Below are 18,213 nucleotides of genomic sequence, written 5' to 3'. Positions count from 1 at the left end.
AAGAACTTTTGCGCTTCAAGAATTAAAATGTTTTCACCAAGCCCACAACAGATACTTTTTATCATGCATATCCACTGAACCATTTTGTGAGTGTGTAAAACCTAAGATCAAACTATCATTATTATGCAAGCATTTAAGAGATTTATGGAAGAGATTAGTTTTGTCTCAATGATTCTGAGATCACCCCAGTAACGCAGAGGCTCAGCAGGTGATCACGATATGTAAATATTAAACGCCACAGAATAAGAATATCGCAATTATCAGCCGGAACAAATTCCATTGGACGTAAAAGGTGATTGGGTTGTGTGTGTGTGTGTGTGTGTGTGTGTGTGTGTGTGTGTGTGTGTGTGTGTGTGTGTGTGTGTTAGTCAACTCATTGGTTGACTGGTATGACGGTTGCAGTGTTCGCTCATCACACTGAAGGATGGGGTTCGATTCCTCACAGCGTCCATTTCTGGTGTCGCATGCTGAGATATGGCTGGCATACGGCTAAACATGAGCGTAAACAATAATCACTGACTCACACTGACCAGATTGTGGTCATCCCCATAAGGGCAGCAGCTAGATTGGAAAAGAGAATAGAAACAGATTGCACGAGTGTGTCTAAGCTCAGGGCAATATTGAACGACCGTTTCATCTACTTTCCGTCGAATATAATGATAATACCATCATTGTGTATCACAAGCTGACGAAACAATTTAAAACTCTACATGTACTCACCTTGACAATGAATGTATGCTGAGTTGAAGATGTCACTGAGTTATTTCAGAAAATAATTCAATGTAGAATAAAACATGTAACATTAAAAACCATATACAAATCATATACATGCATAGAAAGTGGGTAAGTAAATTTTAGGCCTGAAGCATTTTCGTTTATGCAGGCAAATGAATGATGAAATAGATATGACCTTTTGAATCAACAACAGTCTGACTTCTGCAGGAGCATGCCTCTACAGTGTCATGTTAAAATTACTTTTCTCTGTACTCTTTCTGGTTCATACACTTAGTATGACAAGAACACTGTCAGGCCAGACCCTTTTGTTGTTTTTTAGTTTACGCATTTTCATCGTGAAAAAATTAGTTGGAAAGTTGATAAAATGCATTGTACAGGATTCGTGGCAGTAAGGTGATATCTTTAATGTCAAATGTAAATTGTCAATGCAAGAGAAAAAATCCTCTGAAACAGATTCCTTTTGGCGCAAAGGGAAAACAGCTTTGACAAAATTGAATGGACCACTGAAAATCAGTGATGACACCAGGTGTTCGAAAGTCAAAAAATCTTTACAGTCGCGGTAAAAACCCCTACATATAATTCTCATTTGTGTTCTTCTGAAGTTTCGATTTTTTTGCAGCTGTCATAATAATTATGCGCAACCATTAGCAATATCCTTCATCCATGGAATGTAATGGGTCTCATTCATATTCATGGAGGCCAACAGTCCGTTCGAGTGTTTTCCTTTTCTGCATTTACAAACATAGGAGTGGATACCCTGAATGCTATATGACTGCCAGAAAAAAAGGGACTGCATATTGTCCATTGATGGGTCACTCGGCAGTACCACAGTTACAACACACTTGCGCCAAAGGTTATGGCGTTTTCGAACTATACTGGTCCGTTTTGTCACTCACGAGTGACACACCCACTGTGCACGTATAGTAACTGACTACCTTTAGCAGCCAAAGATAACAAGAATGCAATGGCAAGGCAGGAGTCCTGACCTTTCCCCACATGAGCTCTAAGATTGACATATCATGCAAGCAAAAACTGTGTCTTAGTGTTTGAATGTTAATGAATCACGTTCTTTTAGACCAAGTAACAAGGTATATGGGCAGCTGTAGGTTCCGTTATCAGTACTCATTTGGAATCCTGCCAGACCGCTATAGCGTGTGTCAAGGGGAGACAGAATGTGAACTCCCTGAGAAATATTGGGTTAAAATCAGGTGGGCTGGACCCAGGCTGCTGTGTGATCGTGTGGCGTAAGTCTTCTAGGCGTCTGAACTGTGGCTTTGAAAACCTTCAGCGTTACTTTGTACGTAGTGAACAAATGTTTCATGTAAGATCTCCGACACTTGCAACAGGCAGATATGAAGGTATTGCAAGAGAACACAGACTTTGTAGGATTTGTAAAACTGATTGTACTGAAGATGAATATCACTTTTTATGTGTATGTCCAGTGTATGAAGATTTAAGAGCAAAATATCTAAATAACTATTTCTACCGCAACCCAAACGGTAACAAATTTTGTAAATTAATGACTTGTGATTGTACAGAAACTATTAGAAATCTATCAATGTTCATTTATCATGCCATGAAACTAAGAAAATGTATGAATTTGTAACACGCCCCACACATTGTACTATAGGCCTTTGGCCTCATAAGTACCATGAATAAAGATTGATTGACACTTGCAACTATTCAGACACTAGGATTGTGGACTGTGACAACTGAGGTTCTGTGTTCTGCAAAATGTAGCAAAGAAGATGAGTTACAAAAAACTGACCATTTTCCATCCAAAGATATGTGGAATAAAACCGTACATATCAAGATAACATAACATTGTACTGCTCATTGGTACACATGCATGAAAAATAACCCTGAATTAAACCATTTTAATAAAATCCGCAGTATACTTGTAATTCATAAACTGGAATATGTGTACCTTACACAGTATGCCATCTATTCCAGTGTGTGCAATAGTTAGGCAGGTAGAAACTCTACTAATAACACCAGGACAGCTTTTAATGTGGGATGATCAGTGCGATGGCATAATAGTGCTGTGCCGTCAAGCCTTATGTCATGCATGAAAACCCTTTATGAGCATCTACTTGACACTCTAAACCTAGAACAATACATAATGCATTGACAACTGCACAGACAGCGTGGTGAATGTTGGGATATTGCGAGGCGTTATCAGCCTTGTCGTCATGTAAATGAGCCACGACAGCTGGGCTGACTTCATATCAGCTGTGTCAAAAGGCATAAGCTCCTGGAACCGTCGATCAATGATCTATCTATAGACAGGAACATAACTCATACCAACAACATGCTATGGAATTACACCATATTGTACAATGTGTTCCATATTCTCTGCTTAGTGCTTTTGTAAATATGCTGTGTTAACATGATTACAAATGTTTGTATATAACTCAATGAAACCACGAAGGACATAAATTACATTTATTTTTGGTATAATTTTAGGTCATAATCTTCTCAACGATATATGATATATAAAATAAATCCGGTACATATCTTGCTCTCTCTGCCGTTCTAATTTATGAATAGAACATATCCTCTCTTTATTGTCTAAATGATAAATATACCACACCCGGAACAAATCTCCATTTGTGTGGTTCTGAATTATGTAAAGAACATATCAGGTACATGTTCATATCCCCGTCGTTCTCTCGTGTGTCACGGTGCTTACCCTAGAGTAACGCCTCACCCACAGAGGAACCGACTCGTTATTGTCAGAAAGTGGATTTTCGAGGGTTCGCACTTCTGATGTGGAGAATAACATAATAAGACAAACCGATAGCATCGCGGCGCATTGACAGATAAAATAAACTGAAGTTTTAGGATTTATTAACACTAAAATCAAAACCGAGCAAGAGCATTAAGGCTTCAAGTAAACATATACACGTGAACCCGCACAGCGTGAGATATGTCTACCGGCGAAGATAGCAACACTGATAGTTTTTAATCAGAACTAAGATACAACGGATCCGATCTAAATACACAGAGTGTATCAAACATGGTTTCACTAACATCAGCTCAAAACACCTGTTACGTAACCAGCTTCTGTCTTCTCGGCAGGACAGCGACCCCGGTCTTTAATCTTACATCGGGGACACCAAAGCATTGTACAAGCTGTGACTCGACTTGTCAGAATAGACTCGGCGCGGACGTCAAACTAGACACAAAACTCTTCATACTACAAATATTGTTATTGTGACATGTTTTATGAATTAGGAAATCAGCTGCTATGTATAATTATCTCGGTAAAGTATTTCTACCAATGAATAAATCCAATCATGACGACATTATCAATGACAGATTACATTGCTCAGTGGCAGATCATCTTGGCACTGTGACATCATATAATGCAGACACTCAACTACCAGTAGGTGTTAATCCAGATGCTGTTCATAATTAGTGTGGGAAGAGACTGTTATTGTGCAAAACTAAAGGACTCGGATTTCAAATGGTTGACATAAACATTTAATGGCTAATGACTTCACATTTAATTGTCCGTTTGGATTAAGTGTTATTAACCATTTTTTAGAAATTCAATATTTAATACGTACTTCTGACATGTTTGAAATGTTGCCAACTTATATTGTCAGTAATTTCACCATTTTCTCAGACCACGCCCGAGGGGCGGTGGGATAGCCTGGTGGTTAACGCGTTGGCTCGTCACTCTGAAGACCCAGGTTCGATTCCCCACATGGATACAATGTGTGAAGCGTTATGTTAATTTAATATCCATAGCTTTAATTTAAAAAAGAAGATATTTGTCATTTTGTTCCTAAATAGTGATACATTAGTAGAAGGCCTCAACCTGTTGAAAGCCAATCAATCAGAAAGCTATTTGACAAACATTTGTTCACATCATGTGGGAGAAAGACAGCACGGAGTTGCAACACACTCCTGCATGGTATATGGAACTGAAGAATTGCAGGGGCGCCGCTTGACAGACAAACCATTGACATTGCACAATATCAGTCACTGTCAGGGCTTCTTGATATTTGGTTATTCTTACTGGTTAACTTACTGTTTACATTGTTTACAATTCGTCCCCAAAAATAAGTGTCTGTGTGTGTACGTTATTGTCTATACAGTCTAGGTGAGGAATAAATGTAGATGAAGAATGCTCCTTTCTCAGAATTAATGACGATGAAGACATCAGAATGCCTGGTGATTTGTCCGTAGGGACCGGAAGTGCAGACGATAGATACATTTGGAACGTTTCTTTGTGACCTCAGTTACCAAATAATCTATTACATTTTTTTGATACTGAATCGTTCAGATTGAAAACTATCACTGTTTTCTAACAGAAATGGGAACGTTATACTGATGTTTGGTCTCTGGTAGTGTCTGGTGCTTTCATCAAAAGTAGACAACTTTCTTGGATCAAAAACGTTATTCCTAAATGGAGCATATGACCCAGCGTCAATTAGAGGCTGGCGTGCAAGCTTTCATATTGTCGTTGACAAGTGTCAGTGCGTATTTTGCAACGCAAAATAATCCAGATTCTAAAGTGATAATATGGTCTTAGGGAAAATAGGTATGTTTATTTACATTAAAAACAAAACAAATTATGACACAAAATGTCCAACAAACGATTCATTTCTACCTAATTACGCGATCTTAAAACTAAACTTACCTCTAGAGAGCTATAAAAAAGCTCTTCTTCCATCTGATTTATGACGTTGTGACATTAAAATCATTATATAAATATATACTGACTGAGTGCCAAAACGTACACAGTTTTTTGCTAAGCCTATGGACTACAGGGCCTACACGTCAACCCAATGTAGTACACTGGCATGTTTGTCATATTTCATACCGTGGTATCAGTACGTCAGTCACGTACATCTTCCCCGGTGATTGTGTTTGTCGAGAGGTAAACACACATCTATGCGAGCAACACTCTGGACGGCGGTATCACTGTTTACATTACCTAATTGCGAATCAGAGCTTGAAGAGTATCGCAAATCCTATCATATATGCATTTCAGCTCATGCGTTATAAGGTTTACAACTAAAAAATATTGCTTACAAGCAACGTGTAAATGCATCTTCGAATTGAGCTGATAACCTTTTATTCTTTTGGGAAGATCTCCCTTATCCATTCTCGACCATGGGATCGCATCATATAGATTACAACACGTAACGATGGTACTGTTGAGCACCCAAGAGGATTGTTTCGGAAGGTGAATATATATTTGCTAACTCATATTTGTTGAGATGGTATGACATTGACAGTTCCTGCATTCGTAGTTGATTACACCACTCATAACCTCTCAGCAACCATGCATAAAGTATTTGTCGAAGTGAGTCAACAAAAGCACATGTTTTATCACGACATGATTCCTTATTTGTTGAAAGTATGACTCATAAAAGGAAATAGTTACTGCAAAAGGTATTTAAGCCAATATTTCGTGTTTTGAATGGCGAAAGCGTATATTATACGACTGCTTCACCTTCTTTACATCAAAATAACACAGTGTTTGTTTGTTTGTTTGTTTGTTGTTTAACGCCACACTCAGTAATATTCCACCTATATGACGGCGGTCTGTCAATAATCGAGTCTGGGCCAGACAATCTAGTGATTAATATCATGAGCATATATCCAAGCTATTGGGATACGATGACATGCTTCAACCACGTCGGCGAGCCTGACCACCCGATCCCGTTAGTCGCCTTCTACGACAAGCATAGTCGCCTATTAAGGCAAGTATGGGTTGCTGATGACCTGTTCTAACCCGGATCTCACGAGTCAGGAGAAAAAGACCACATTGAGAGTGCACGTGATTTAACACTGAAACCAAGGGATGGAATGTGTCAGACATACCATACAGTTACGGTGCATTTACTTCAGAACGAATCCCTGGCAGTGGTTCATAAAAGGCCTCCTTAACACCTGCAGATGAATACAAGAGATGGTTCTGGAATGTTACAGCAGACAGAAAATACCTTAATACATCCACTTCAGAATTAATCCAGGCACGGGTTCATAACATGCCTCCACAACAACTGCAAACGAATACAAGATACGATTCCTGGATGTTAGGTACTGTAGAAAATACCCCAGAGATCATAATCAGTATAAGGTAACACATTGTATCATTGTTTCTTTTAACTCTTCTGACAGAGAGACAGACAGACAGGTTTATTTCAGTATAAAGTCCACCAGCAAACACTACATATTACATTACCCCAAAATGTTGAAGCGCAAATAGAAATATCAAGTTTTACAACACAGGGTTTCACAGTTTCTGACTCGGTTTAAGTGCATTAATCTTGAACACAACGTTAAATCCCATTTCACCTCACCTAACTCTGAGTCTATTTACATATGTCACAAAATAGCATAGATTTGTTTGGACATTTTCTCTTTTTGTTGCGAATGACATTTTGATATAGTGTTTTCTAAATTTTGTACACAAGGACTACTAAAAGTATGTCTATATAATTTACAATTTTGTTTTTATTTCATCTTCATTAAACATTTCTTCTCTAATGTCTCTATGTAAACCAAAGTTACAAATAATCAATCTAACAAATAAAGATTTTATAGAAATATTTATTGGTAAAGAAAGATCTTGTCTACATGTATAACTGCCTTAAAGCTTATATGACCATAAGAATGAGATATACTGTCACTGGATCCATACTATAGTTGCCTTAGATTGTCGGAAAGACGAAGCTTTAACTGTTGCATAAACCACCTAGAATTTATAACATCATATCATATCAACTATAAAAACCATTATTCTTTCAAATTTGCAATCTGTTTCAGATGTTTCCACAACGCTGTCTGATCCTCAGGGTATTCGTCCACGTGTATTATAAATTCCTCCTCAACCATGTTTAACAGACACTGAGGAAGGTCCTCTGCTTGGATGTCACCCACCAGTAGGATCAATATCCGGTTAGGAATGAGGACAGTCATGGAGTATATTGCTGCATTGATGGTGAAATGTGACCAGGCAGAGGGGTCTTCAAGGAAATCATGTGATACAACAAGAACAGTCTTCCAACTTTTGTTAATACCTTCTATAATTCCGTCAGCAATGTCATGACCCGGAAGTACTTCACGATCTTTTAAGAAGAGACGCACAGGGTGATTACAAAGCTCTAATGCAGGCCGAAGTTTCCGATAAACAAAAGGAATGTCAGCTTCACAATATCCGATGTAGAGTGCGAAGGAAAAGTCTTTTCGAGTTAGATACTGGACGCCAAACCCAAGTGTTCCCATGAGTATGTTTTTGAATCTTGTTGGGTTCTTGGAGATAAGGTATACGGTTACAATAGACGTCAGGAAGACAGTCAAACATGGGACTGTGAGAGTGAACATCCATATACCAGTACAGTGACGGTGGATACTGATGTAATTCCTGACAACCTCAACAGTTCTTGTCATTTGTCCATTGTCCTGAATACAAGGGAAATTCCTATCAGACTCATAAATTACTGGTGAGTCCATCAACCACAGGATGAAGTCCAGATTTTCACAGCCACAAGAAAATGTGTTGCCTGTAACTATAACTTTTAGACGGTTTCTTTCGGCTGAGGAATCCAAGTCAGATTGTGTATACTTATCCAAATGTCCTATCATATTATGTGACATGTTCAGAAGCGTAAGACTTGGAAAAGTAGTTGTCACAATGGGAATGGTATCAAATTTGTTTTGCGAAAGATGAAGATATTTGATTCTATTTTGATTTAGGATGAATGGGAAGACTTGTAGGCCATTTAACGAAAGATCCAAATATACCACTAATTTAAGAGCACCAAATATATTTCGAGCTCTTACCACATCATTGGCAAATTGTAAGTTGCACTCTTTCAAAGATAACGTTTTGACGTTTGAAAATGACATAAAAAAGTCTTCAGTAACATTGCCAAGTTTGTTTCCAGATAAGTCAACGTGACTTACATTTTCCAACCCTTTCACACGAGCACGATCATGTTGTTGGTTGTATCCAAAAAGCAATGTGTCAAGATTTTCGGTATTTGTAAACGTGATTTCATCATACGTATCTGACAACATAAATGTTTCTGTTGCATCAAAATAATGGAGTTTGGGGGGTAGCATCAGTGTGAGGTTTCCCTTTTTCCTCCCTTCTGCTCCTTCCCATCTGCTTATAGTTCCATCATATGTATGATGTTGATGACTTAAGTCCAGGTATCTCATTTGTGAGAACACCGCAACGAATAACGCAAAACGTGCATCTCCAATGAGACGGTTGTCTGAGAGATCAAACACTTCCAAACATTCACGGATGGGTGACTTGTTGAAAGAACCTGTTTCAATTAAACATATCCGGTTACCTTTCAAGGACAACTCTGAAACACATATCTGAGTCAAAAAGCGTGTGCTGTGTTCTGTTAGGATACGGTCATCTACATCTTCCTTGAAGCGAGCCGGGGTTTTAAATGTGTTGTTCAACCATATTCTAGTCATGTTCCTTCCAACAAGAGGATAAAGAAGATGTAAAACCTTTTGGATACCGATGGCATTGTTGGTTAGTTCCAGATGTTTGAGGAAGGGCAACGGTTCAAGAACACCACTCTCACACAACGTTAAATGGTGACAATGATTTAGAAGGAGTACCTCAAGTTTAGTTTCATTTAAACTTTGAAACGTTTCATTTGTTAATTTTTCTAATGAACAATGACCACCATCCATCTTGAGAACTTTGAGATTTGTCAGTTTTGAGAATCCAGACCCAAAGACAGCATCTGGAACGGGGTCAATGTACAGGCTGTGGAGCTTGGTGAGGGGAGCTAACACCAAATCTGGATATGCTTTCATGTTATTATTCTCAAGATTGAGTGTATGCAAATTCCCAAGGTCTCGGAAAAGTCCTTCTGGTAAGGAGTTGTGCTGTGAGAGTTTGTTACTAGCAAGAAGCAGAGTGGTCAGACTGAATACCCCCACCAAGGCATCAGGCTCCATAGTGATAAGTAAGTTATTGTTCAGGTTTATGTGCGTAAGACAGTTTAAGTTTTGAAATGTCATATTTCTCAGAACTGTTATCTGATTGTCACTGATGTCAAGAGAGGTAATATTCCGTGGGAGGTCGTCAGGAACTTGCAGGAGTTGTCTCCCTCTACAGTCAACAAACTCGCCATTTTGGTCATGGAAAGTACAGACGTGTGTGTTGACTTTGGAGATCCTTACTGCAACGATTATGAGAATTCCGATCACCACTGCCATAATGACTGTAAAAGAAGAAAAGGAGAGGCAATGACTTCAAGACAACTATTTTAATGTCATCTACATTCACTACGACATAGGACGTCCATTATTTGTCAGTTATTCTGGGATCGGTGGATTTTATTTTTTAGATGAATTATTCGAAAAATGAAAAGAAAAAATCCTAATCCTGATTGTCTAATTTGAAACATTAAATGACAATTCTGAATTTGTGAGAGTTCAACAAAGTAATTACAACAATATGTTATTTTTTCTTTTTTTGAACACATCACCCATTTCTTATTATAGTCCTACAAAGAACATCTTTTTAATAAAAGATTTTAATGTTTGAATTTTTATCAGTTCTTGTTTTCTTTTAATGTTTATATTTTAGTGGCATGTACAAATTTAATTATCAAATCACATATATCAATGCTTCTATATTTTAATTGTCGTTTCTTGGTAAAGATACTTGAAATATTCTCATGCTATAACTTTGTTCTCATATATAATTTTAGATTCTGTATTTCATCTTATATACAAATAAATTCCCCAATCCTCCACGAATAAAACATTCAATACATATGTGCGTCATTTGATAGTTATACAAGGATCGGTATTTTTTGGTTTTTAGATTCATCATTGGAAAAAACCCGGAAAATCAGAACAGTGTATTCCAATCCTAATAGACTAACTTTAAAACGTCATGGCTGAAAATGATAATTCGCAGATTTATATACCCCAATTATCCACATTGCCCATGATCAATCATATCTATCTGTGACACCTGTTACGTAGGCAATCATCCAATATCATTGGCTGCTCACATGTACATGGTCAAACTATCAAATGAAATACATTCTGGACCAGTTGGGCTCACGGGATGCCCACTTCTAAGGCACCGTATTTCGCCGTGTAGAGATGCGCCCCCTGAGCACGTCAGAAACCTATAAGAGTGAGTTCGAATCCCGGTTCCCCCTGATAATGTTTCTAGGTTTGTGAGCTACATACCCATGGGTTACACCAAAGTGGTAAATAAACGTCTAAGACCTGAATCACTTCGGCCTTTCCTCCCACATGAAGCTAACGCGACTTAAATCAACTCTTAGACAATTATAATAAAATAAATTTCCCATGTCAACGATAATCATCTTTACCTTATATGCCTATCTACACCGACTCGGAGTCAGTATGCTGCGTCTGAGTGATGTATTCATGTTAATATTCGGCATGGTAACCCAGTGGGCTAGCACTATAAAATGAGCATCAGTTCGGACGAGTACAAGCAGCACACACACGTACATGCACGTCGCTATATAAGTGCAATAATCTAGGACGCGACGTTAAACCCCATTTCACCTCACCTCACAATACAACAATGTAGTTTGGTCAGACTGTACCACGTTGTCTACTGATGGCTGGCGTGGCGAGGTCCTTCTGTAGATAACCACTTCGCCAGCGAACGCTCGGGTAAAACGTCAATTTATGTGGGTTTCGAAGATTGAGGACGCCAAATCACTCTTAAGCTTCATCGAGTATATTCTATTTCTTAGTCCCTGGCTCACAGCACAGCCTCTTGCACATTGCGATACTTACAAAAAAGAGATACTTCCCTTATAACTTAAATAAAGCCCGCAAAATATAAAATGAACCAAAATAATTAATGAAAATCCAACAAACATATGTAGACTATATTACAATGTGGTCACTCATGTACAATAATCTCACCATTGACAATACCTAGACTGTAATAAACTGTGGTCACTCATATACATGTATCTCACCCAAGAACATGTCGAGACTGTAATAAACTGTGATCACTCAAAACATGTATCACACCCAAGAACATATCTAGACTGTAATAAACTGTGGTCACGCATACACATGTATCTCGCCCAAGAACATATCAATACTGTAACAAACTGTGATCACTCACAACCTGTATATCACACATGAATAAACCGAGACTACAATAAACTGTGGTCACTCATACATATGTATCTCACCCGTGAACATATCAAAACTGTAATAAACTGTGGTTACTCATATACATGTATCTCACCCATGAACATATCTAGACTGTAATAAACTGTGATCACTCACACACATGTATCTCAACCAAGAACATATCTAGACTGTAACAAACTGTGATCACTCACAACCAGTATATCACACATGAATATATCGAGACTACAATAAACTGTGGTCACTCATACATATGTATCTCACCCGTGAACATATCAAAACTGTAATAAACTGTGGTTACTCATATACATGTATCTCACCCATGAACATATCTAGACTGTAATAAACTGTGATCACTCACACACATGTATCTCAACCAAGAACATATATAGACTGTTATAAACTGTGATCACTCACATACATGTATCTCACCCATGAACATATCAAGACTGTAATAAACTGTGATCACTCATATACATGTATCTCACCCAAGAACATATATAGACTGTAATAAACTGTGGTCACTCATATATATGTATCTCACCCAAGAACATATCTAGACTGTAATAAACTGTGGTCACTCATATATATATATATCTCACCAAAGAAGATATCTAGACTGTTATAAACTGTGATCACTCACATACATGTATCTCACCCATGAACACATCAAGACTGTAATAAACTGTGATCACTCATATACATGTATCTCACCCAAGAACATATCGAGACTGTAATAAACTGTGATCACTCACACACATGTATCTCAACCAAGAACATATCTAGACTGTTATAAACTGTGATCACTCACATACATGTATCTCACCCATGAACATATCAAGACTGTAATAAACTGTGATCACTCATATACATGTATCTCACCCAAGAACATATATAGACTGTAATAAACTGTGGTCACTCATATACATATATATATATCTCACCAAAGAACATATCTAGACTGTAATAAACTGTGGTCACTCATATATATGTATCTCACCCAAGAACATATCTAGACTGTAATAAACTGTGGTCACTCATATACATATATCTCAACCAAGAACATATCTAGACTGTTACAAACTGTGATCACTCTTAAACATGTATCTCACCCAAGAACATATATAGACTGTAATAAACTGTGGTCACTCATATACATATATCTCAACAAAGACATATCGAGACTGTTAGAAACTGTGATCACTCTTAAACATGTATCTCACCCAAAAACATATCGAGACTGTTATAAACTGTGATCACTCATATACATGTACCTTTCCCAAGAACATATCTAGACTGTAATAAACTGTGGTCACTCATATACATATATCTCAACCAAGAACATATATAGACTGTAATAAACTGTGGTCACTCATATATATATATATATATATATATATATATATATATCTCACCCAAGAACATATCTAGACTGTTATAAACTGTGATCACTCATATATATGTATCTCACCCAAGAACATATCGAGACTGTAATAAACTGTGATCACTCATATACATGTACCTTTCCCAAGAACATATCTAGACTGTAATAAACTGTGGTCACTCATATACATATATCTCAACCAAGAACATATCTAGACTGTTATAAACTGTGATCACTCATAAACATGTATCTCACCCAAGAACATATCTAGACTGTTATAAACTGTGATCACTCATATACATGTATCTCACCCAAGAACATATCGAGACTGTAATAAACTGTGGTCACGCATTCACATGTATCTCGCCCAAGAACATATCAAGACTGAAACAAACTGTGATCACTCACAACCTGTATATCACACATGAATATACCGAGACTACAATAAACTGTGGTCACTCATACATATATCTCAACCAAGAACATATCTAGACTGTTATAAACTGTGATCACTCATATACATGTATCTCACCCAAGAACATATCGAGACTGTAATAAACTGTGGTCACTCATATACATGTATCTCATCCATGAACATATTTAGACTGTAATAAACTGTGGTCACGTATTCAGATGTATATCACCCATTTAAATGTAGGGAAAAGACGAATTAAAAGCCGGTAATGTTAAAAACAGTGGCGTAGAAAAAAATCTGAAATCGACTCACATTATAACCTTCCACAGTTGCTGAATAGTTTAGACCCACAACTGTAGCATACGTTTTCTGCATGGCATGTATGTAGTGTACTGCTCTTTCAGACTGATTATATGTACGGAACTCATTTATTAATTACTTCCAGTCAGACTGAAATATTGTCGCATTGTGTTCCGCCTCCGTCACTGAAGTCAATGACTTGCTCAATAATACTTCCGTGTATAGGTTTCGAAAACAGGTGATGCGTGTTTCATGTCATTTTGTGTAATGAAGGAAAAACAAAGAAAGATTAATTGTAGAAACAGTTGTTAAAATAAATAGAATAAAACATACCTGAAAAAAATGACAGTCAAGTTTTATTTAAATATACGAATATTGTATATACAAGGTCATTCGTTTACATTCCATGTCCATAACTGACTGGTTACAAATAAGATTATGACATACTTTGTTTATGTAAGTTAACGCCTCACTATTCAAGTAATATTCCGGCCTTTAGAAGGTGGCCTGTTAACAATCCAGTCTGCACTGATCAGCACTTAAAGGACAAGGCGTGGAACATTTTCCAGTTATTCATAAAATGTGAAAAATCCAGATGTTTATAAGCAATTTTGCAGGTTTATCACGGCACAGGACACGTGAAACAAACAAATCTGACATTTTTGAAATAAACAGTTGTGGCACCCAAGCCGTGTTGAATTGAAAGAGAAAGCAACTGAGTTTTATTTACTGATCACCTTTTTGGAAATCTGAACAAAAGACAAACTAGCTTTGGTTTTGCTATGTCTCGCAGTGAAATGCCGTGTGCAAGTCATTCTCTGCTAGTTCAGGGTATAAATCGCCTCAGTTGACATCGAGTACTTCCTTTAGTAATCGACAGCTTTTCCTCAAAATAGTCATGCAATCGATTGACGAACATGACAGCATTGTATATCAGCGCTACAGTTATAAGATGACATGTTTGTGGTAAGGAGGTGAAGTGAAATTGGGTTTAACGTCGCGTCCAAGATTATTGCACTTATTTAGCGACGTGCATATGTGTGTGTGTGTGTGTGTGTGTGTGTGTGTGTGTGTGTGTGTGTGTGTGTGTGTGTGTGTGTGTGTGTGTGTGTGTGTGTGTGTGTGTGTGTGTGGCTGCTTGTACTAGTCCGGCTGATGCCGATTTTTAGTGCTAGCCCACTGAGATACCATGCCGCAGTTTAACATGAATACCCCACTCAGACAAAGAATGCTGACTTTGAGCCGACCAACCCTTGTTTTAGACCCTTAATGCCGAGCGCCAGACAGGGTAACAACAAGTACCATCTTTTAACGTCTTTTGGTATGACGCAGCCGGGGATCGAACCTCTGACCTTCCGCTCTCCGGGCGGACGCTCTACCACAAGACCACGATTGTGGTAAGGAAAATAAACTTTCATATTTCATTATTATACTTTAATGTGTTCTTATATTGAGAAGGCTTATGAATAATTAGGGGGAACGGGTGGTCAAGTGGTCCAAGACTGCAATAAATTGTCAGTGGATAGTTACGTCCCTCATTCATGCTGCGATCGTTGGTTCGAATCCGCGATTCGCCCTCATTAATATATCAGTATCATGCCTGTGTTCGTGGGTAAGGCAAACGTCCATGGCCTGCGCCACTTCGATCTATCCCAACAAAATAAACTCAAACTGAAAAACTCGAAGTGGCGCTAAACCCAACCCATAAACTCACTCATTCAGGCCAATCAGATATAATTCATATTGTTAACCCAGCAGAATTTGGGACGTGAGATGTGATTTCTAAACAACGATCATGTAACATATCCAAATGCTGGCAATGTATTCACTGAACATATCGCGATTCCTGGTTAGAATCCCTGATCCCAAGTAACTTCTGCTTACCCAGACTCAGTCACTTGCTTGTCATGGTACATGGAGGCGCGGGATGTTGCTCATGATATCAGTCACTGGTTTGTCTGATCAAGAATCGATTATTTACAGGCCGACGTTAAAAAGATGGAATGGTATTTTGTGTCGTACAACTTTCAATGAGTGACTCACTGCTCACTGATGATCATCTGATGATCTATAAATGATTTAGGCAAGTGTTCCACAAGGAAGTGGCTGTTATCAATATATTTCCTTGTTCCTGTTAATAGTGCATAGTCACTGACGAAAGGAAACTTTGGCATACATATGTAGAATTTACAATTCAGGAAATGCTTGTGAATAGTGCATGTATTGTCAGGACCCGTGAAGATCCGGGGTAGAATAGGTCTTCAGCAACCTATGATTGCCGTAAAAAGCGACTATGCTTGTCGTAAAAGGCGACTAACGGGATCGGGTGGTCAGGCTCGCTGACTTGGTTGATGCATGCCATCGTATCCCAATTGTGTGATGCTCATGATATTAATCACTGGATTGCCTGGTCCAGACTGGATTATTTACAGACCGCCGTCATATAGATGGAATATTGCTGAGTGCGGTGTTAAACAACAAACCAACCAACCACCCAATGTATTGTGAGACGTGGTGGGTGCTTCTCACACGGAATACTATATGTTGGACCTAATTTATGGTATTTAAAAAAAATGTTATCGTGTGGTCCCATAGGTAAAAATTCAGTAGAGCAGTTGGACGACTCGCCGCGCTCGACAAACCTGCCTCCCTAATTTAGAGTATCAAGAGCTTCGGTCCTGCTCCACGCTGAACCGCAGGTTGTGTGTAGCCTATCCCAAGGCAAGTGACTTGGGGGATATGTTTTCAACAAAAATAAACATGTCAACCGATCGTAATTTGTATCAAGCAATTGCATAGTAACCAGGGACAAATTGACGCCTCCTTCGTTTAAAGGCTGCTACCATCAATGTTCCTTCCCTGATCTTTCCTCAATAGTGAGTGTACCCGTGAAGATCCGGGATAGAATAAATCTTCAACAACCCATGCTTGCCTCCCCCGTGAAGATCCGGGGTAGAATAGGTCTTCAGCAACCCATGCGTGCCTCCCCCGTGAAGATTCGGGATAGAATAGGTCTTCAACAACCCATGCTTGCCTCCCCCGTGAAGATCCGGGATAGAATAGGTCTTCAACAACCGATGCTTGCCTCTCCCGTGAAGATCCGGGATAGAATAGGTCTTCAACAACCCATGCTTCCCTCCCCCGTGAAGATCCGGGATAGAATAGGTCTTCAACAACCCATGCTTGCCTCCCCCGTGAAGATCCGGGATAGAATAGATCTTCAACAACCGATGCTTGCCTCCCCCGTGAAGATCCGGGATAGAATAGGTCTTCAACAACCCATGCTTCCCTCCCCCGTGAAGATCCGGGATAGAATAGGTCTTCAAAAACCCATGCTTGCCTCCCCCGTGAAGATCCGGGATAGAATAGGTCTTCAACTACCCATGCTTGCCTCCCCCGTGAAGATCCGGGATAGAATAGATCTTCAACAACCGATGCTTGCCTCCCCCGTGAAGATCCGGGATAGAATAGGTCTTCAACAACCCATGCTTCCCTCCCCCGTGAAGATCCGGGATAGAATAGGTCTTCAAAAACCCATGCTTGCCTCCCCCGTGAAGATCCGGGATAGAATAGATCTTCAACAACCCATGCTTGCCTCCCCCGTGAAGATCCGGGATAGAATAGGTCTTCAACAACCCATGCTTGCCTCCCCCGTGAAGATCCGGATAGAAAAGGTCTTCAATAACCCATGCTTGCCTCCCCCGTGAAGACCCGGGATAGAATAAGTCTTCAACAACCCATGCTTGCCTCCCCCGTGAAGATCCGAGATAGAATAGATCTTCAACAACCCATGCTTGCCTCCCCCGTGAAGATCCGGGTAGAATAGGTCTTCAACAACCCATGCTTGCCGTAAAAGGCGACTATGCTTGTTGTAAGAGGCAACTAACGGGGTCGGGTGGTCAGGCTCGCTGACTTGGTTGATGCATGCCACCGTATCCCAATTGTGTGATGCTCATGATGTCAATCATTGGATTGTCTGGTCCAGACTGGATTATTTACAGACCGCCGTCATATACCTGGCATATTGCTGAGTGTGCCAACCAACCAACAAACAAACAAATCAATAGTCTCGTCGTGGTAGCGTTGTACATTGAGATTTCACTCTACGACTATCAAACGGGTCCTCTGTCTTGCTGTAATCCCACCCCATACCATAACGCTGCCACCCCGAACCGATCCTCTACCATGACACAATGATTGACGTAACGTTCACCTCGACGTC

At 39.1% G+C, this 18,213-nt stretch overlaps 1 protein-coding gene across 1 annotated transcript; it reads right to left on the bottom strand.

Moving 5' to 3' along the window:
- Positions 1-7,254: 7,254 nt before the first annotated feature.
- On the bottom strand, positions 7,255-14,089 carry LOC124141458 (toll-like receptor 4). The gene is made up of 2 exons (XM_046509484.2): positions 14,004-14,089; positions 7,255-9,953 (listed from the first exon to the last, which is right to left on the bottom strand). Exon 2 carries the CDS (start codon positions 9,946-9,948, stop codon positions 7,495-7,497), a length of 2,454 nt encoding a protein of 817 aa, XP_046365440.2. The 5' UTR covers positions 9,949-9,953; positions 14,004-14,089; the 3' UTR covers positions 7,255-7,494.
- Between the last annotated feature and the right edge of the window lie 4,124 nt (positions 14,090-18,213).

Source organism: Haliotis rufescens, unplaced genomic scaffold (assembly GCF_023055435.1).
Source record: "Haliotis rufescens isolate VD_foot unplaced genomic scaffold, xgHalRufe1.0.p SCAF_26, whole genome shotgun sequence".
Taxonomy (NCBI): Eukaryota; Metazoa; Mollusca; class Gastropoda; order Lepetellida; family Haliotidae; genus Haliotis; species Haliotis rufescens.
This window is presented reverse-complemented; position numbering and strand designations above follow the sequence as displayed.